General features: G+C 41.4%; 1 protein-coding gene across 4 annotated transcripts in view; it reads right to left on the reverse strand.

The window, feature by feature from the left end:
* Nucleotides 1–12,171: 12,171 nt before the first annotated feature.
* NKAIN2 (sodium/potassium transporting ATPase interacting 2) overlaps nucleotides 12,172–22,459 on the reverse strand; it is a 746,352-nt gene continuing 736,064 nt past the window's right edge. For all 4 annotated transcript variants that reach the window (XM_039532699.1, XM_039532698.1, XM_039532696.1 and 1 more), the window contains 3 exons: nucleotides 20,144–20,225; nucleotides 16,779–16,922; nucleotides 12,172–12,314 (listed from right to left, as the gene is read on the reverse strand). In XM_039532699.1, coding sequence (XP_039388633.1) covers nucleotides 12,305–12,314; nucleotides 16,779–16,922; nucleotides 20,144–20,225 — 236 coding nt within the window. In that variant the 3' untranslated portion in view covers nucleotides 12,172–12,304. The remainder of the gene's footprint in view (nucleotides 12,315–16,778; nucleotides 16,923–20,143; nucleotides 20,226–22,459) is intronic.

Here is a 22,459-nt window from a genome sequence, read left to right on the forward strand (position 1 = left end):
AGTACTCCAGCTGAGGCCTCATCGATACCAAATAGAGCAGAACAATTACTGTCCATGTCTTACATATGACACTCCAGTTAATACATCCCAGAATGATATTAGCCTTTCTTGCAACTGTATCACATTGTTAAATCATATTCAGTTTGTGATCCACTATAACTCCCAGATCCTTTTCAAGTTGTACTACCATCTAGCCAGTTATTTCCCATTTTGTAATTGTGCATTTAATTTTTCCTTCCTAAGTATATTACTTTACACTTTATCTTTAGTGAATTTAATCTTGTTGATTTCAGATCAGTTCTCCAATTTATCAAATCCTTTTGAATACTAATCCTGTCCTCCAAACAGCTTGCAATCCCTCCCAGCTTGGAGTTATTCACAAATTTTATAAGTGCAATTTGCACTCCATTATTCAGATCATTAATGAAAATATTGAATAGTATTGGACCCGGGACAGACTCCTAAGGGACCCCACTAGATACATCCTCCCAGTCTGACAGTGAACCACTACTCTTTGAATACAGTTTTTCAACCAGTTGTGTCTCCACTTTATAGTAATTACATTTAGACCACATTTCTCTAGTTTGCTTATGAGTATGTCATGTGGCACTGTGTATAAAGCCTTACTAAAATCAAGATATATCATGTCTCCTGCATTTTCCACATCCGCTAGGCCAGTAACCCTGTCAAAGAAGGAAATTAGATTGGTCTGACATGATTTATTCTTCACAAACTCATGTTGGTTATTACTTATCACCCTATCCTGTAAGTGATTGTTTAATAATTTGCTCCGGTATCTTTCCAAGTTTTAAAGTTAGGTTGACTGGTCTATAATTCCATGTGTCCACTTTGTTCCCTTTTTTAAAGATAGGCAATATGATTTCCCTTCTCCAGCATGCTAGGACCTCACCTGTCTTCCATGATGCTCTTCCTGTTTTTTATCAGGTAGATCCCATCTCTTCCTAGCAGTCCTCCTTCACAGAACAACATCCTGTGGATGAGGAAGCCAAAGCCCTCCTGTCAACACCACTTGCACAGCCAAGCTAGGGTGACCAGATGTCCTGATATTAGGGGCTTTGATTTATATATGCAACTATAGCCCCCCTTTAAAAGAAGTGTCCTGATTTTTCACATTTGCTGTCTGGTCACTCCACGCCAGGCCCTCATCTCCAGGATGCATGTATCCCTTCCGGAGCCCTTACCCTCAGCCAAGAGAATAGAAAAGAACACAACCTGCATCCCTGACTCCATCCTGGTTCCCAGTGGTCACTGCTGATCTTCTCAGGGTATCACTAGGGCTGACATGGATGAAGAGCATGAGATAGTGGTCAGAGGGCTGGATGATCATCAGCAACCTTTCCATAATGTCTTGGATTTAGGCTCCAAGCAAGCAGCACCCTACTGGGATATCAGGTCAGCTTGGCAGATGGGTCTCTCCATCCCCCTCAATAGGATGTCCTTGATTACTAGCACCCTCAGCCTCCTCCTCTTTGGTTTGGTGGCTGTGAGCCTCCCAGCCTTCAGGGTAGGTGGCTCCTCCTCCTCAGCCATTGGGGTCTGCTTTTTTCCTCCTGTTGCCAGTACAGCATGCCGGTTCTTGACCTGGATGGATAGGGGACCAGATGGTGGGTGGAGCACTGTCTACTGCTTAAGAAGGCCAGCGGCCAGTGTCCTCTTCACAGAGCAGATGGTTCTCCTTCCTCCTCCAGTCCCACTTAGGTTCTCTAGTTGGGTAGCATCCTCCATCCCAGCCATCTCCATGTGCATCCTGTTAATGAAGTCCTTGTGCTCCTGGATGCTGTGCAGATGAGCCTCTTCTTCCTGCAGTTCTCTTACTTGCTTCCTGAGGGACTCCATCAGCGGACACATCTCACATCGAGTTGTTCCCTGGCTTTTATCAGTGGTGACATGCAGGTCACATCCCCAGCAAGTCAAGACCAGGCCTGAGTGGAAGCCTCCAGGGTCAGGATATCTGTCTGTCCAGGGCCCCCACAAGAGCTAGCAGTGGTGTTGGCACACCACCATTTTCCTTTCATTGTGGGTTCTTCCTTGCAGAGTACCTGCAGGTTGAAGAAAATATACCTCACTTCTTTCCTCTGCTGGCAAACTCAGCTGGCTAATGCCCTTAGTGTCCCAGCTGCCTTCATAACACAGATGTTACCACCACATATAATGTATGTGTGTATAAATGTAACTAGGGTGGAGTTTTCAAAAACACTCCAGGGTAGATCCTCAGCTAGTATAAATTTTCATGGCTCCATTGAAGTCTATGGCCTAACTGTAACCCAGTGGACCTACTTCAGTGGAGTAAAGTTTGGCCAATGTGAGTACTTTTTATAATCTCATCCATAACTCAGATACATGAATAGTAGACACACTTAAAATGTTCATTCTGGTTTTAGAGGCACTACCAGTTCTAGTGATATTCCCTATATTTTAAATCAGAGCTACTGCTAGAACCAGCTACACCTCTAAAACCGGAATGAGCTTTTAAAGCATGTCCACTGTATATATATGTGTGCATATGTTTATTTACACACACATACAACTATTCCTTCTTTGTGTTTTTGATCTCATTTTACAGCATATGCCTTGTCACTGCAGGGATCATTTCCTTATATTTAAACCTTGAAATACCACAAACACCTAAACATCAGCATCTTTTTCCAGTGCCAAGGTTGGGTAGGGCCAAGTATGCACTCCTATAGCAGTATTTAAAATAGTAATAATGGTTGAGTCAGTATTTTGATCCAATTGTCCCCCTCAATCCAGCAAAGTGCTTAAATATGCATTTAACTTCAAGCCCAGGCATCGTCCCATTGGCTTCAACAGGATTATTCACATGCTTAAAATTAAGCACACACTTAAGTGCTTTGCTGGATCGGGGTCTAAATCTGTTGTATATGAATCAGACAGTAAAAACAAAGATTAAATAAAAAAGAAACTCTCATTTTGACAATACTTGCTTTGTGTTTCTCGCTGTTGGAAAGGCAATAAACAAAGATTGCAGGCTGTACTAGTGGAAGTGGTCAGTGCAAAGCTTTCAATTAGTAAATGTGTGTGTGGGCCGGGGGGGGGGGAGATTTACATGTGCAGCTTCCCACACATCATGATGAGAATATGCACCAAAAGTTGATGTATGAAACAGGAAGAATAATGAAGAAAAATGACAGCATTCATACCCTCCAGAGAAGAGAATAAACAGGGTATGGCTTTGGTAAATAATTCCCTGCAGAACTCTTAGAAATGACTTACTGATTAATTGAATCAATCCATCATCCTTTTTGTGACAGCATCAATTTGCAGTCTTTTGTTGTTGTTGTTCTTTCATAGCTGCTGCTTTAAACCCATATCAGGATAAAAGGTTGCATAGTATGTTAATATATATATATAAACATGTATTGTATAGGAATCTGTTAGTTTACTGAGATGTCATTAGCTGAAACTTTTGTTTTCTGTTCCCTCCAAGATCAGATTAAAGAACTGTAGGGCCCTGTGCACTATGGGAATTGGGGGCTCCCCCACCTTCCTTAAATGAGACAGTGCATGTGATAGACAGTGTATAAATATGATAACATCTCCATTTATTAGTTATTATTAGATTGGAGATGGCTTTTAAAAATCGAATCTGAAATATATTAATATTAATTGATCTAAAATATTTAATTTAAACACATGTGGTGATTTGAATTAAAAAAACAACAACAAACACCCACTCTCTCTCTCTCTCTCTCTCTCGCTCTTCTTTTGCTCTGTGAAGCATTTGCTAAGTAGGCTAATCACTTGAGTGTATTTATGAAATGAGACTTAGAACTGAACTCGACACTGCCTAGCTGGCTCTCCAGCTATAGGTGAAAAGTGACACTTGCTGGAGACCATACACACCAGAAAAGAGCAAAGTACATTAGTGTATTGGATACCAGATCCTCCTGAACGAGAAAGGCGCTGCCTGTTGAAAAATGGGTGAGGCGAAGGGAGTAACTTTACCAGCTCCTAAGGGTAAGAGGCACTGAGTCTCAGCTGGTTCTGGCCACAAAACTGATTGGAATCAATACAAAAAAAGACTGATTCCGAGACACTGATTGTGAGACTGGGCTTCAGCAGCTGAACGAGCAGGAAAGCTGGCTCTTTTTCCCCTGGGAAGAAAGGTGGACTTGGGTGGCATGATGGCTCACTACTGGGACACTGAAGAGGATGCTGTGGCTCTGATGGCTCGTGATAGTAACACTAATAATCAGGGGAGGCTCTAGGTATTTTGCCGCCCCAAGCACGGCAGGCAGGCTGCCTGCGGCGGCTTGCCTGCAGGAGGTCTTCAGTCCTGCGGATTTGGTGGCACGCCTGCGGGAGGTCTGCCGAAGCCGCGGGACCAGCGGACCCTCCGCAGGCATGCCCCCGAAGGCAACCTGCCTGCCGCCCTTGCGGCAACTGGCAGAGCGCCCCCCGTGGCTTGCCGCCCCAGGCACGCGCTTGGCGTGCTGGTGCCTGGAGCCACCCCTGCTAATAAGGAGGCAAAACATGCCAAAGACAAGCCGAACCCTGAAAAGGGACCCGAGGAGCACCCCCTGCTCTTATGTGACTCTGATTGCCATGGCCGTCTGGGAGAGTGCCAAGAAGCAGTCCAGCTCTAGGGCACTGAAACACAGCATACCAGGCTGCAATCCCACTCACTGAAGTTTGGCCTTCCTGCTCCCTCATCAGGAATGGCTGGATCAAACTAGGTTTTAACTGCTGAGGGGTAGAAAACCTAACAATGCCTGCGTCCACCAGCCTGAACCCCCCTTTTCCCCTCCCAGGTACTGCTCCCCCCACCAGCCTGACTCCCCTTCCCCTCCCAGGTGCTGCTCCCCCCGACCAGTCTGACCCCCCTTTCACCTCCCAGGTACTGCTCCCCGCACCAGCCTGACCCCCGTCCTCCCCTCCCAAGTATTGCTCCCCCCACCAGCCTGACCCCCGTCCTCCCCTCCCACGTATTGCTCCCCCCACCAGCTTGCCTCCCCTTCCCCTGGCAGGTGCTGCTCCCTCCAACCAGGCTGACTCCCCTTCCCCTCCCAGGTGCTGCTCCCCTCCACCAGCCTGAGCCCCATCCTCTCCTCCCAAGTACTGCTCCCCCTCCACTAGCCTGACCCCCGTCCTCCCCTCCCAAGTACTGTTCTCCCCACCAGCCTGACTCCCCTTCCCCTCCCAGGTACTGCTCCCCCACACCAGCCTGAACCCCCCTTTTCCCCTCCCAGGTACTTCTCCACCAGCCTGACCTCCCCTCTTCCCCTTCCAGTCACTGCCACCCACCACCAGCCTAACCTTCCTCTTTCCCTCTGAGGTGTTCCTCACCCTGCCCCATCACCACCATCCTCTTCCCCTCCAAGGCAACCCCCCCCCACCAGATTGCCCCTCCTCTTCCTCTCCGAGGCCTTTTCCCCTCAACATCAGCCTGACCCCTGCCTTTCCCTGGCTCATGACATCTAAAACCACGCCTTCCCAGGAACCTCAGTCCAGGGAGCCCCCCTACCATCCCCTCCCAAGCTCTCAGAAGCCCCTGTCTCCCTAATCCCAGTCCAGCTCCCTAGCCCTCCTTGCTGGCAAGCCTTGGGTCCATCCTGCTTTTTGGTGCTAAGTGGAGCAGGAGCTGCTACGTTGGACATTGAGGGCCAGCTCACAGAACAAGACCTGGGTATTGTGCCTACAGCACTCCCAGCAGCCATGGGACCTGCAGGCGGTAGTGGAAGCAGCTGCTGGTGGCCCCGTGCAGGAACGGTTGGAATGGGATGGGGATTCTTCCAACTTGTCACTTACATGTCACACGTGAACCTCCCCCCACAGTCACATTGCAACCAGCAGTGCAGAAGGAAAACTGGCGAGGCTGGTTAAAAACCAGCCAGCTGGTCGGGGGCCCTCCTGAGATCGGGGTCTTTGTACAAGTGTACCTAGTGCACTTTGATTAATCTGGGATGATTCACTACATCTAGGAAGTAAACTCTTAGGTTGAAATCACTCCTCAACAAAGGGCCAGCATGAACTATACTTGTATAGGCCTTCTGCTGTGGCAGGGTTGAAATTCACCCATAAGGCACAATAATGATCTCCCTTGACAATGAAATTCATATTACTGCAGTTTTAAAAAGTGACTTACAATACATAGACACATCTCTAAGGCAAACAGCTCTTTCATCTACCTACAGCAGGCTGAGTCCCTTATGACATCACATTTGGCCCAGTTTTCTGGTTGGTAATTATCTACACACTAGTGAAGATTTTCCAAAAATTATTTGTTTTCTGTAAAGCTTTGACCATTTCATTATTAATATATTTTGATTTAACTACCATACCCAAGTGCCTGTGCGGCTGACATGATAGTAAAAACACACCAATGCATGCAAAACTACTAAACTCCAATCTAATTAAACCAAATCCTGTGGCCTCATACCACAACATAGCTAATATGAAAATAAATAACCAGAACAAGCAAAAGTATTTTTGCCCCTAGTGAACCAATAACTATATTCAAAATATTAGTGAAATATCAAGGTGTGCACAGTTATACTAATTAACAATATAACTTTATGGCTATAATCTACTTTCTTGCACCCCAAAATTCTCTCCCTACTGTGTTACATCTACTTTTTGTATCACAGCTACAAACACAGCTATTGCATTTTGCTATTTCTACTGTGCCTAGATTACTTAGACTCTAAGCACTTTGGGACAGGAACAGTCTTTTTCTGTGTTTGTGCAGTGCCTATATAGTTCTGATCCATGTCTAGTCATTGAACTATAGCTTTTAGCAAATATTACACATTTGAAAATGATTTCTACAAGGATTTGGTTAAGAGAAAAAGAAAGTACTTGAATGCCATTGTGATTGCAGTGTTGTCAACTCTTGCAATTTTATTGTGAGTCTCATGATATTTGTTTTTTTAAAGGGGTTGACTTCTGTCTTCAATTGCTTGAAGCTTTGCCCTTATCCAAAATGGCTGCCACCCCCGACTCCATTCATGTCAGTGGGACGGAAGCTATAGACTTCCCTCAGCAAGATGGACGCTACTCCCATTGTTTCCCAAGCTAGGCTTCCTAGAGGAAGATGGTGGCCCATTAGGCACCATGTGAGGGCCAAGCAGGGGACAGGCAAATGTGGAAGTGCAGTGAATGAGGCCAGGGAGACAGCAGGGCTGAGCTATTTAATATGCAAAAAAAGTGGCATGTTTAGTAGGGCCTGATCCAAAGCCCACTGATGTCAGTGGAAAGACTCTATGACTTCAGTTAGCTTTGGACCAGGTCCATAAAGATGGACTTTACCATTGATATAGGAGCCAGATGCCTGCTAAAGGGCCTGCTAAAGAAAGAATGTATATTAAAAAAACACACTTCTGGGTTTCTGGAAAGGCAATTAGTGGCAAGCGATGTGTAAGGAACATATGTACTATGCTACATGTGGCTAATTGTTATCTAATCTGGCATTAATTGTGTGCCATTGTTCTCCAGGTTACAATACATGCTGATATGATCCATGCGCCACACTATGATGCAACCAAACAGCTGAGAGCACCTGACAGAAGAACAGGAACACTCTTTTGCCATGAACTGATGGCCTCAGTCCAGGTTCAGTCGCATTGGTGGTTTCAGTCCAGGGTCTAGTGGAAAGATGTATGTATCACAAATCCAGTTGGCGCTAATTGGTACTCTTATTGGAAGTCTGAGGATAAGGGTAGCCAGCAGTTAGTCAGTATGATGCCTGTTCTGTATATAAATAGATTATGTCAGTCTAAAGTGCATTTGTCACAAGAGCTGGATACATTTAAAAGCACATACTCTTTTCTGGAGTGTGTAGCCAGCATCCAATCTACATTATTCTCAAGTTGTAATGGAGCAATTGATACATTGCTGCCTGCAGCATATCTAACCAGTGGTGTTCTTTAATAAAATCTGGTTTAGGCTCAATGTCAATTCAGAGAAGTCCATAATCCATATACAATACTAGGGGGCTGTAATAGTAAGGGAATGACTAGAATACAAACCTGATGAATGCATGAGTTGCCTTCAGCCAGGTTTAAACTCACTACAAGTCTTCACAAGAACAAACTTGTTTTCTGATTAATAAACTTTAAGAAGAAAAATACAGACAATTCATTCTTACTGGAAAATAAAAATGGTCCAGGACTTCAGGTTTGATTTTACACTGAATTTTGTATAGCATTCTGAAGGTTGTGTGTGTGAGAGGGGGTGCTTCACTGTTTTTGCAGGGTGGCCGTCAGTATTTAAAAAGATTAAAAGTATCAGCTTCAGAGTTAATAGATAAAACCCATCTAGATACAACCAGGAAACACTGCGTATAACGTTTGTAGTTTATAGTCTGGGCCAACCCTTTCCAAAATGCTACACAATAGCTGAGTACCATAACTAGCATTCTTGGACACAGATCTTGTCCTCTCACATGTCTGAAATGTATCATGTACACAGTACCTATGAGGGTATTCACAGAACAATAATAATGAAAGGATTAAAATACCCATACAAAAGGCCACTCTTCCTAAGCAATCACCTACCTTAAGAAACCACCCTGAAGTATCCGTAAACATACTGAATAGAATTCTGGGCCACCTTTATTAAGCACGCAATCTAAAGTAACCAATTTTTGTGAGTCCCTTGAAGTGGTTGCTTAAGACACATTTTCATTTTATTGTGTTATTTCACTGTATGAGCAATGAAGCAGCATTTTAAAAAATGAACTGCAGTGGGAAAATCCATATTACATAGCTCCCTCTTAACAAGGATTACTTAATACAGTACTTAGCACTGTTGGTAACTGTAAACCTGTCATAGACTTAAAATTCCTGATGAGTAGACAAAATAAAAAGACATTTTCTAAATGACAATGCGTCTATTGCAGCCAGCCTTGTAAAAGAATCCTTTTAGTGTCAGGAGATAATGAAAATACGTGTTACCTATGACTCAGTTAAAATGATGTCATGACCTGGCAGTTTCTTTTCAGCACTGACACATCCATGTATTGCACAGATTAGGATGGGAATCTTGTAAATTTAAAAGGAGTCCTCATTCTGTACTGTTGCTCAGCAAGGAACTGTAATTCTAAGTTTCTTGCAAGTTGTGAATAGTAGCAGGGGGCCATGAACAGCTTGGAAACCTATTTTTTTTCATTTTTTTTAATGCAAATTACACTTGTAAGTAAAAAAAAATCACTTTTGTTAAAAATACATTCAGAATTAACAAACGCAAAAAAGAAAAAAAAGACACATTTGGATTGTAACTCTTGCCTTCTGAATATTTAGCTTTATAACAAAAACCCAGCCTAGAAAAATAACATTCTTTACTGGATTTTGAGGCGGATACAGCTGTACAAATCAAAAATGTCATTCCAGATATTCTCACACTACTGTGCTCCAAACTGCTTCCAAAACATCATCCTTTAGTGTAGTAGTCAACAGTCCTGAAATACTAGTGCTTTCACTGCAACTTAAGCAGGAATATGAATGCCTACTTTATATATGTGTATATATCTCTATATACTTGAGTGTATGTATACATATGTGTGTACATATGCAATATATAAATATACACACATTATTTATAATACTTAGCACTTACATAGTAATTCTAAGCACTGCACAAACATTAATTAATCCTCACAATCACTATGTGAGGTAGTTATTATTATTCACATTTTATAGTTGGGGGAACTGAAACAAAGAGATGTTAAGGACAAACTTTTCTAACTTGGATGCCTAAAGTTAGGCTCCTAAATCTATGCTGAGGCACCTAAATAAATTGCTTGACTTTCAAAGGTGCAGAGCACTAATAGCTCCCATTCAATGTGAATGGAAAGTCAATGCAAGACATGACTGCTCATTATCCTTGAAAATCAGGCCACTATTTTGGTGCCTAAATACTAGAGATGGTCAAAAAAAATGTAAATGAAAAATGCAGTTGTGTTAAAATCAAAATGCTTCATTGAAACAATATTTTTGAGAGGAAGAAGTGAAAATGAATTGTTTTGACTTTCTCGTTTTGTTTAGACATTTTGATTAATTTCATTTGGACTTTTATATTTAATTTATATACATATATAAATATTTAATTTTAAATCAAATATAAAAGTCTAAAGGAAATAAATCAATATGATCAAAATGAAATGATTCTACAGCAACATGTTTCAATGGCCTCAACTCAAAATTTGTCAGATATTTTGTTTTGCAAGAAATTTCAGCTTTTTTTTCTGATTCCGAATGAAAAAAGTTTGAACTGTCGGAATTTCCCATAGAATGGAAATTCCATTTCCAGCCAGGTCTTCTAAATATAGATTTAGGGGAGTCTAAATTTAGGCACCCACATAGGAATTTTTTTGAAGAAGACACCAATTCAGCCAAAGACATTAAGCATGTTTTTAAGAGGTTTGCTGGTCCAGGGCCTAAGTGACTTGTCTATGGTCATATAGCTTATCAGGAACTCAGGAATTCCTGGCTCTTAGCCCCAAGTTCAAGCCATAACATTATGCATCTTCCCTCAATATATGTAGGTGTGTATTATATATACATACATACATACATGCACACATACACACACACATATATAGAAAATCTTACAGAATTAATGTAAGTATAGTTTCTAAACCTGTCTTGTATCTTATTTTTAGTGGGGAATGCTTGTTCCTCTGTCATTGTCCAGATTTATTGTTTGTGACACATTACATTCACGCATACACAGCGAAGGGCGTCAATTTCTATAGCAATGGATAAGTAGAGTTAGTGCACAGGGCAATGGTACCTATAAGCCACAGAGACTGTGAAGGTTTGGCAAGCTAGGAAAAGAGTCACTTTGTGATGATCTTGCACCTTTCCAAGCACTGAACACTCATGCCCTCAAGGACACGTGGCTGGCAGGTGTGTGTGGCAGGTGTGTGCATTTGTCTGTGCAGTTTCTGAACAAAGAAAGAATGACAATTCAAGTTCCTGAAAAGCCTGAGCAAAATCTTTTTTTCTAATGAAAGCTGCCTAAGTGCTTGAAAATACAGATCAAATTCAGAACAAAACAAATGTTCCTATGAGTTCAGAATATGTCATAAACACATTGACCTACTAGTAAAATCCCCAAAGGCATCTTGTTGCCAACTACATAACAGCACAGTTTTTTTCAGCCACAATTTTACAGGAAGATAAAATACACATTCTAACACATAACGGATCCCCAAATATACCACAAAAAGATCTCCAATATTTCACCAATGCAGCTAGTCCCTCCCCACTCTACGCCAACCAAAACAAACAAAAGAAGTTAGATCCCTTCCGGTGCAATTAGAAAAAAGAATGCTCACTTACATAGGATTTTCAATTGAAATTAGATATAAAAGAGTAAATGTAGCTAATACATATTCAGTTGGCCTCTGTTGCTAGAAATCTGCAGATGTCTCTGTAGTTAGTAAAAGACATATTTAGAGTTAGTTATAAAAGCACCTACAGTGTGATAAATAAAAACAGTGGGGTTATGAAACACTGTTGTTTATTTCCAGTAGGTTCAGTTATTGGTTTAAAGAGGGATTCCCTTTACCCCTTTTCCCAATCCCAGAGATCAATTTCTCTTTTAAGCATTATAAATTGTTTGTTTTCTTGACCATTGTGGAGGCTCATTAGTAAAGCACTTCTCTGATGGCTGGCAGTTTTTGTATGTGGTCACTCTGGTGCTGCTGAGCAACAGAGCCTTATTCCCTGACACGAAAAAAAAAAGCTTTCAGAATTAACAGCAGCAGGTTGAATCTAAAGGAAGTCGCTTCAGTAAGCCTGCACTGAGTTTCTCTGATGTGCAACTTAGTTGGGTTAAGGCAAGTATGTACTTGTACAGCCTTTAGGGCAAACAACTTGCTGTCTATTGGCTTCTGTTACAAGGTCATCATGGTATTTTTTTAATATTATAATGACTAAGGAGACTTGGTGCAAGTGGTCTCAGAAAGAACTGAACTGGACGAAATCATTTAATAACTCAAATAAGTAGGAACGAAGGTAGTAAACACAGGTAATAGCCAGCAGATGGCACCAATGCTTCTCCTTTTGAACCTTCCAAAGGCCTGGCAGTTGTTTTTGTGTATTCAGAAAATCCAAGAAGGGGGTAATGTGCATCTCTGTCTGTACTTGTTGGAAAGAGAGGTCGAATGCACCTTTTGTTTCTCTGTCTCAGCGTATGCTCATTCTTTTTTTTTTTTTTAACCACAAAGGTTGTTTTTTGCTGTTTGTAGAACACAGAGGGCCATCCTGAAACAAGTTTTTTGAAAGGTCCTTCAGCCCCCACACAGAAGTCACCTTGTTCATTTTGACCTAAAAGAGAGACGGGGAAAAAAAGATATTTGTAATCAACTAACAGATGGATTGATGCATCACCTCCCTTCACTTCAGGCACCCACTAGACTGCAAACATGTGCAACTAGCCTTTCCAAAACAACCTCCTGGAAACAGAGATCACTTCTTCTGCCTTAATACCCTGTTTGTATGGTCAGACAGATTGTATACCTGTGTGCACAGAAAGAAAGGACAGGCAACTGATTTGCTCAAATAATTTCTTTAGCATCTTTTAAAATATTATCAAGGTATTTGATGCAGGTTCTCAAAACCTTGATTCTGGGTAGGAGTAGTATTTAATTATGTAATTAATCCAGCAAAATGCAGATGCCTTTAGGAAAAAAAAGACCTGGTTTGGTACATAGAACAGAATGGCTGAAAAGCAGCTGCATAGTTAAGTCACCTGTGGCTACCTCAGCAAAGTAATTGTGCAAGGTTTTAGCTGCACAGCTCCTGCTGACTTGAGTAAGAGTCCTATGGCTAAACTTGTATTGGTACCAGTTGCTATATAGGTGTTCAATGGTAGTTTACTTGAGTGAAACTTTGCTCGTATTGTTTAAATTACTCAAATATAAATCCTAATTAAGGTATTTCAGCTGAAAGAGACAATCACATCATATCATATTCATATCACTGTGATGAATTGGGCATTATGATGCCTGCTACATATCAGGGGCCCTATTCTGCTGATTAGACCTATGCCTTGCTAACATCTGCTCTTCAGACAATGTGAATGGCAAAAGGGCACAATGTACTTTAGTTCTTTGATCTAATGTATGTGAAATTAGTATTCAGTCATGTAGCTGCAGCATTAGGCTAGGAGACCAATACAGGCAGAGTGATTATGCAATTTCAGCAGGCGGAGGACATTGGAAACAGAGAAGGAGGCCAAACAAACAAACTGGAGATGGATTAAACCGGGTCACTGGATCCAAACCTCCTCATTCTTTGGGGACATTTGGATCCTGATCTGAATTTCATAGCTCAGGTCCCTCCATAAAGTAAACTGCATTTAACCAAAAAGCAAAGCCTACAAATATTTCTGTGTAGCATATACATGACAGATAACTCAAAGGCTCACAGACCTAATAGAATGACAAGGAAATCTTTACTCAAGAAACAATTTCTCCAGTGCATTAGGCTTCAGGGATTTTTTTTTTGTTTCATCTCTTCTTTTCTTGAACAAACATGTTTATTGTGAACAACATAGGGAAAATCTCTCTCTTTCTATTTGCATTGCCCACCCTCCGATGTTCTCCCAGGGCAATGATCACACAGTGCAGGACCGTGTTCCAAAACTCAAAGTATTTTTTTTAGGACTGTCAAGCGATTAAAAAAATTAATTGTGATTAATCACACTGTTAAACAATAACAGAAAACCATTTATTTAAATATTTTTGAGTGTTTTCTACATTTTCAAATATATTGATTTCAATTACAACACATAATACAACGTGTACAGTGCTCACTGTATATTTATTTTTGATTACAAGTATTTGCACTGTAAAAAAACAAAAGAAATAGTATTTTGCAATTCATCTAATACAAGTATTGGAGTGCAATCTCTTTATCATGAAAGTTGAATTTACAAATGTACAAAAATGTACAAAAAACTGCATTCAAAAATAAAACAATGTAAAATTTTAGAGCCTGCAGTCCACTCAGTCCTACTTCTTGTTCAGCTAATCGCTCAGACGAACAAGTTTGTTTACATTTGCAGGAGATAATGCTGCCTGCGTCTTGTTTACAAAGTCACTTGAAAGTGAGAACAGGTGTTCTCCTGGCACTGTTGTAGCTGGCATCTCAAGATATTTACACACCAGATGCACTAAAGATTCATATGTCCCTTCATGCTTCAACCACCATTCCAGGGGATATGCATCCATGCAGATGCTCAATAACAATCCAAAGCAGTGTGGACCAGCACATGTTCATTTTCATTATGAGTCAGATGCCACCAGGAGAAGGTTGATTTTCTTTTTTTGGTGGTTCGGTTTCTGTAGTTTCCGCATTGGAGTGATGCTCTTTTAAGACTTCTGAAAGCATGCTCCACACCTCATCCCTCTCAGATTTTGGAAGACACTTAGATTCTTAAACCTTGGGTCGAGTGCTGTAGCTATCTTTAGAAATCTAACATTGGTACCTTCTTTGCATTTTGTGAAGTCTGCAGTGAAAGTGTTCTAAAAATGAACAACATGTGCTGGGTCATCATTTGAGACTGCTATAACATGAAATATATGGCAGAATGCGGGTAAAACAGAGCAGAGGACATACAATTCTCCCCCCAGGAGTTCAGTCACAAATTTAATTAATGCATTATTTTTGTAACAAGCATCATCAGCATGGAAGCATGTCCTCTGGAATGGTGGCCGAAGCATGAAGGGGCCTATAAATGTTTAGCATATCTGATACGTAAATACCTTGCAGTACCAGCTATAAAAGCGCCATGCAAATGCCTGTTCTCACTTTCTGGTGACATTGTAAATAAGAAGAGGGTGGCATTGTAAATGTAAACAAACTTGTTTGTCTTAGCAATTGGCTGAATAAGAAGTAGGACTGAGTGGACTTGTAGGCTCTGAAGTTTTACATTGTTTTGTTTTTGAGTGCAGTTATGTAACAAAAAAAATCTACATTTGTAAGTTGCACTTTCATGACAGATATTGCACTACAGTACTTGTATGAGGTGAACTGAAAAATACTATTTCTTTGTAATAAAAAATAATATACACTTTGATTTCAATTTCAACACAATACGATATATATGAAAATGTAGAAAAACATCCAAAATATTTAATAAATTTCAATTGGTATTCCATTGTTTAACAGTGTGATTAAAACTGCAATTAATCGCAATTAATTTTTTTAATTACGATGAATTTCTTTGAGTTAATAGCGTGAGTTAACTGCGATTAATCAACAGCCCTAATTTTTTTGGATTTCACTGGCACTAATTCCAGTGCCACTGAGCAACTCCTAGTGTGCAGTTTGCCTTCTATGCCAGTTCTTCCATTTTTGGACTATTCATTTCCCTCGTCTTATCATGCAAAGCCTGTGAGCACACTCCTGTCCTATTGTCCGAAAGTGGGCATTGGCATCTTCAACACAGAATGCCATGAAGCTGCATTGTGGGGTATTAGCCGTGTTAGCCTGGGACAGATGTACACCTCTACCCTGATATAACATGACCTGATATAACACGAATTCGGCTGTAACGCGGTATAGCAGCGCCCCGGGGGGGGCGGGGGGCTGCACGCTCCGGTGGATCAAAGCAAGTTTGATATAACGCAGTTTCACCTATAACACAGTAAGATTTTTTGGCTTCCGAGGACAGCGTTATATCGGGGTAGAGGTGTGTATGGACACCAGCTCTGTTTGGTTCTATTTAGACTGCATGTTTTTGGGTGGCTTTTATAGCCTATTTCTATGGTCAGACAGTTTGTAAACGAGTATGACTAGGAAGGAAAGAAGGAAAATGATTTGTACACAACTGCCTGTGTTTTGAGTCTTGTGCAGCATGGAGCACATTGCTGGCACTTAAATAATAAACATAATACATATTTAGAATACAAATAAAAATTCAGGTTGATGGAATTCTCTCATCATAATCCACAAAATCAATCGGTTCCTGTGAACAACTTGCTGGTGAAGGCTAACAAATACCTTGGAACTGCACAGATGTAACTAAGACTTGTGAGGTTTCCTTATATGATCAAAAATGTTAAATATGTGGGGATGAATCTCTGCACTCATTATTGAAATCCATGCTGTAATCCGCAATTCAACAAACTTTATGGGCACCACACAGGAGCAGCCATACTCAGATTAGATCCCTGAACGTTTATATTGTCAGAGAAGAAAGTATGTCCTCCTTTGCTTTTGCACAGTGCCTAACAAAATTGTACCCCCACCCTGATTGGAGCCAATAGGTGCTACTACAACATAAATAACAGACAAATATCTGCCTCTGATACCTAGTACTACAGAGGAAGGCCACCTCTCTTCTCTCTCTGCATAGACACAATGGTGCATATCCTCAGGTTCAGCTGAGCTGCATTCAGTGCAAAAATGGAGAAAGGAGACTGCATAGGTGGCTTTAAGTCACCTTTATGCACCCTTTATGCCTGGCATAAACTAGAGCAGCCTTAAAGATGCTTTAATTTTGGTCAGGCTGTCCATAGCTCCAAGGGTTTATTTCAGCAGCCTGGGAGCACTGCATGTAGGAATGCCCAAACCATACTCCCTCTCTACTAGGCACCTTCCTTGCAACTGGAGGCCAGGAAGGTGGATGGTGTCGAAGTTTCTAAGGCAGCTCTGCACAACCTGAAGATTTCCTCAGAATGGATTAATCTAGTCCAATGTATTTAGCTAATTTCTGCAAGTGATGAAATTATACATACTTTGAAGAGTGGGATTTGATTAACCATATATGTCCAGAAAACATACCGCCTTGTGCTGTGATCCTGGAAGATTTCAGAAACTAAGCAGCACTGGGATGGATAGGGGACCTCCAAGGAAGTGCTCAATGCTGCTGGAAGTGGTGTTGCTGATTCAATAGGTGGTGCTCTTTCCTCTAGTTCAGTGCTGAGCCTAGAACCCAACATGGTGTTAAGGGGAACTGTGATGTTTTCATATAAGTTACAAAATTTAGGTCTTGATCACTTGTGGTCAATAATGAGCCCATGGTTTGTGCATGATTTCAGTTTAGGCAAGGGGAATGTAATTGCCCAAGTCAGAATTTGATCTGCATAGTAATCCTTGTTGGCAAACCACATTCTGAGTTGAGCAACTACTCCCCTGCAGTTTAAACTGAACTCACTATTCTTTTTCATGTTTCTTCCTGCACCGTTGTGTCGTGTTTCTGTGCACTGTTAAACAGCTGCTACATTCCAACCCAGAGATGGTTGTATTTCGCTGACAGCATATTTAGCAATATGTGCATATCCTTTACCTACTTCACAGGGGTCCTGAGCGGTGTTGATTGTTTATAAAACAAAGAAATCTTCTTGGCCACACACGGTAGTGTGAAGTCTAGCGATTTTAAAATTACTTTTCCTTTGAATCCTATGGGGTTAATATTTGGGTGACCAGATGTCCAGATTTTATAGGGACAGTCCCGATATTTAGGGCTTTTTCTTATATAGGCTCCTATTACCCCCCACCCCCGTCCCGATTTTTCACACTCGCTGTCTGGTCACCCTAGTTAATATTGCTGTTCTCCAGTAGACAAGAGCCATGGGAAAACTAAAGATACAAATAAAGCTTTAAAGCAGCCTAAAGTAGTCTTCTGTTATCATTTCAGGGATGCAATTTCCACTAAGTATTATCTTAAAAAGTGCTACAAGCTAGTCAAACTGCAATTTGATTAAACTGAAATTTGAATTTGTCACTCCACTATCTAATGATCTGCCCACGTTAACAGAGCTGAAGGCAAGGCATTGCTCCAGGATACACGTGTGTGTGCTCCTGGCCTGCCTCTGCAATATGCAGTATAAGGCTGTTGCCACACGCCATCAAAGATGGTTAAACATTGCGGGTAGAAATTCTATAGAACCTTGATCAAATACTGTACAGTGAGAGGGAAACATTACATGTCTTTGTTTGACTGTCAGTGGGACATGACAATATGCCTTCTCTGGGTTTATTGGAAACAACATCAACTTACATACTGATTTCTGTCTGTTAGTGCAAAGAAATTACCTACATTCTAGCAAGAAAGCAGTACTGCCATAAAACAGAATTCAGTTTTAAAGGTTCATCATATTTTTCTTTGTCTCAGCTACATGCTTTAAAATTTATATTGGCTTCTCTTTTCTATAGCTCCAGTGTTCCTTCCACTCAGTGTTAGCAGGCTCCGTAAATGCAATCAACTACTCTTGAAGAAGAAACACTGAGAGCATAAAGAGAATGGGATAATATCTCAGCCAGAGGGCTCCATATGTTGATGACAATGTATAGTACACTGAGAAAGAAATAGGATTAGAATTGTTCTAAGTACCTATGAGCCACAAAGAGTACAAGGAAGGAAATAACATTTTCTAAATCTACAACATGATGCCCAAAATGCAGGTGAAAAATCTTTATTTGAGCACATACAGATGGGAAGCTGAAGCTGGGCTGGAATGGGAGCTATGCACTACTGTAATTTAAATCTGTTAAAATCCCCCCAGAAACTAGCATGCTTCACAAAGGGACAAGTTCTGAGCATCCTCCCAGTATGAGGTCCACAACCAGTAAAGGAGTAAATACCAGACCCACATAAATAATAATGGCTGCTCGTTCATCAGCAGATTTCCTTTTAAAAAAGTAATTACAAGATTTAGTTAAATGTTTCCATTACAGTTTGAATGGGTACTAGGGTTGAACTGATGTTGCCTAGTTATGTTTAGTTCTCTCCTTCAGTACAAATGATTGGAAGAGAAAAGGGACAAAGGAAATGATGCCCTCTTGCAAGTCATCACATGCCATACTTTCACCTAATGAGCTTGTGATATTAAACAAAACCCCAGAGTTACACCTTTGCATTGCAGTGAGGCAAGATTCACCTGGGCAGTAATGAATCTGTGACTTGCTTTCTGCTTGGCACTAGTACAGGTGATGTTTGTAAATCACTGCCGTGTTGCAGTCTAAGGATGAGCAGGGACTTCAGCGTAAATCTGCTCCAGTCTTGTGCTTTTGCTGACATTTTCTTTTCCACTCAACCCCAAAATGTGTCAGCTTGTATTTCTAGCAGTGGAGGGAACTGTCACTCGCACAGTATAGTCAAAATATACCATCCTAGTTAAACTGATTTCAAAAGCAACATGCCAGTAAAATACAGAAAACAGAAGTGAGGAGTGAGCAAAGAAAGTAGAAGGACACCTCAAAGAATAGATGCTCTACTGAGAGAAATGCTAACTATGTTTGCTGCATAATATGTTTCTAAACCTTCGATAAACTTAGCTAAAATCACCAGGCCAAATCCTTAGTCAGATTTTACTCAGGACTTGTCTATACAAATAGCACTGCACTGGTGCACTGTAGCACTTAGTGAAGATGCTACCTACACCAACAGGAGAGCTTCTCCCATTGGTGTAGTTAATCCACCTCCCTGAGAGGTGGTCAGGGCTGGCTCCAGACCCCAGCGCGCCAAGCGCGCACTTGGGGCGGCATTTTGCCGACAGGGTGGCAGGCGGGTCCGGCGGACCTTCCGCAGTCATGCCTGCGGGAGGCATGACTGCGGACGGTTCGCTGATCCCACGGCTCGGGTGGACCTCCCGCAGGCATGACTGCGGATGCTCCACCGGAGCCGCGGGACCAGTGAACCTTCCGCAGCTGCGGGAGGTCCACTGGAGCCGTGGGACCAGCGGACCCTCCGCAGTCATGCCTGCGGGAGGTCCGCTGGTCCCGCGGCTCCGGTGCACCTCCTGCAGGCATGACTGCTTGGGGCGGCCAAATTCCTAGAGCTGCCCCTGGAGGTGGTAGCTATGTTGATGGGAGAAACCCTCCTGTCGACATAGCACTGTCTACACCAGGAGTTTGGTATAGACTGTAGCATAGACCAAGTCTCAGTCTGCCTGAGGGAGGGTTAGTAAAATCCATATCAGGACATCAGTCTTATTAAAACAAATATGACCCATGGTATCGCACCACAAGAAATCATTATGTTGCAAAAAAGGCTAATGTTAGTGGTTAAGTGCAGAACTTGAATTCAGTCTATCAAGAAAGGCTTCTGCCTAGCCTGAATTTTTAAGACACGTAATCTTTCAGTTTAATAATCCTTTAATATCTGCCTAGCACTCCATAGACTATCTCAGAAGTTAAGTACTTACATATACATAGGCTGTAGCTGTAAATGAGATGTCTTCTGTGGGCCTTGATAGCCGTAAGAGTCAAATCCACCTATGAAATCAACTGAAAGAGGGGAAAATTGCTTTCATTAGCAACATCTTTTCAGAAGAGATAGGCACTATCATTCAAGAACAAACTTCCACACAGATTACTTTGGACAGACCCCCTAATAATCTATCTACTAAAATTGGTGACTAATTGTATAGTGGGTGGGGTAAATGGGGGAGGAGAGGAAGTGTCTTTAGAGACAGAAAATGAGGGATTTATAAAATCCATCTACACCAGAGAGAATTATGCATCACTCTTTTCTCAAGCAGACCACCTTATTGGAGTATAAAATTACATTTTATCTGGATATTACAAATGCTGCAAACCATTTATTTATTGGCATGGATTCAATGCAACTGACTGTGATTATTGTGTCAAGCTCACTGACATACTCTGGTTCAGTGGTCAGCAGAGAAAGCATATCGATCCTATTCTGTTTGAGAGACAGAAGTTGCTCTGATTCCCTGCTTTGACATTTGGGTTGAAATGCAGAGACAGAGTCTTAGAACAATTTGTCTGAGCATTGGAGATGGGACTTCACAGATCTAAGGATACTCCAAATACAGTAGAGGTCTATGAGTAGGGGTTATTTTCTAATTCACACCACTGCCTACCCATGTTTATTTATTTTATATCATTTCTGGGACAATACAGTCACATCTGAGTCAGAGACTCCCAGTTTCCCATACTCAAGCGCTTTCTTTTAAATGGTGAAATATGAGGTCTTTGTATCTTCCTTAACTGTAGCCTTCATATATATTTGGATGCTATCTCCATGAAACCTACATATTGTATACTAGAGCAGTATGAATAACTGGATCTACTTCAACAGGAGAGATTGAGAGATACCCACCCCAGAATAGCTCATAGCCTGGTGGTTAGACCCTGCTCCAGAGTGGGGATTTGAACCTGTGTCTCCCACATCCCAGCGTGAGTGTCCTAACCATTGGGCTATTAGGTAAAAAGGGGTCTCTTCCCATCATCGTCATTTTGTTAATGGAGCCTAAATCCTCTTGTGACTCTAGCCTGCAATGTCAGAGAGATTTGACATTTAGATAAACTATTTTGGCACTTCCAATTTTTTTCATTTCAACTGAAACAATTCACCAAAATCTACATGAATTCATGAAATGGTTTGACCCAAATCTTCATTTTTCAGCAAAATAAATATCAGCCGAAAAATTTCACCTAGCTCTAGTGTACACCACTTTGATGTTACTTAGCAAGAGAGAAGGGAAAGCCGGAAAGTTCAGATCTCGAACTGTATTTTGAGGGAGTTTCTAGGTTCTTTCCCAGAAAGCTAAACCAAAATGTTCAGAAACAAATTCCCAGCAATGAAAGGAGTTTGTGTGGGCTCAGGAAAAAAAATGTGTGCCTATTATCTCTGCATGGCCATGTGTCCCTGTCTTTTGCTCTGTTGCACAAAGGAAACGCAGTGTGTAAACAGGCCAGATTACAAAGTGATATAAACAAGCTGGGCCTATAGAGACAGCTTTGTTTTAAGCAGACAGTACAGACTCCCCACTTGTATATCCAGATGACGGTAGGGGAGAGAATATGATTGTGACCTTGTTAAAGGAAACAATGGCTCCTTACGTACAACAACAGTGCTGCAAGTGAACTAGGAATGGTGGGTAATATGATATTAACTCTTATGCAGAGAATGCCTATAATTTCTTTGCAGCACATTTTCTTCATCATGGCAGCATCTCAGTTAGCTCTGCAAAGCCTGTGGTGCCCAGACTGTGCTAAAAGCTCCCTATGGATTTTGAGTTAGTTCCTCAAAGTATGCAAAATGCTGCCCTTTCTGCTGGGCATTTTATCCTGGCTGTGCCTGAAAGGTCACTAAAAGTGTCATACTACAGATACACTCCTGGCAGCCGTAACATGAGATGAATAAAATAAGCCTCATTAGCTGAATCATTACAGATGTTTCAATTCCTAACCTTATCCATCAAACACATTTTTGCCTACTATATTTTACTTTTATCTTGTATATCATCATTACCAAACTCAGGTCTTTAATCATGTTTTGCCTTCATAAACACACACACACACACATCCTACTCACATACCATATCAACAGATGAGATATACTGAGAGGCTTGCCTGAAATCTGGTAATGGAACATTTGACAATGAATAGCTCACTTTCATTTTGTGAGTCTGAGTCTCTTTCTTGCCTTGCTGATACTAACCTGCTCCTTGGTTATAAGGTCAGGTTTACAAAAGCACCATAAACTCTTTCTA

This window comes from Mauremys reevesii, linkage group 3 (genome assembly GCF_016161935.1).
Source record: "Mauremys reevesii isolate NIE-2019 linkage group 3, ASM1616193v1, whole genome shotgun sequence".
Taxonomy (NCBI): Eukaryota; Metazoa; Chordata; order Testudines; family Geoemydidae; genus Mauremys; species Mauremys reevesii.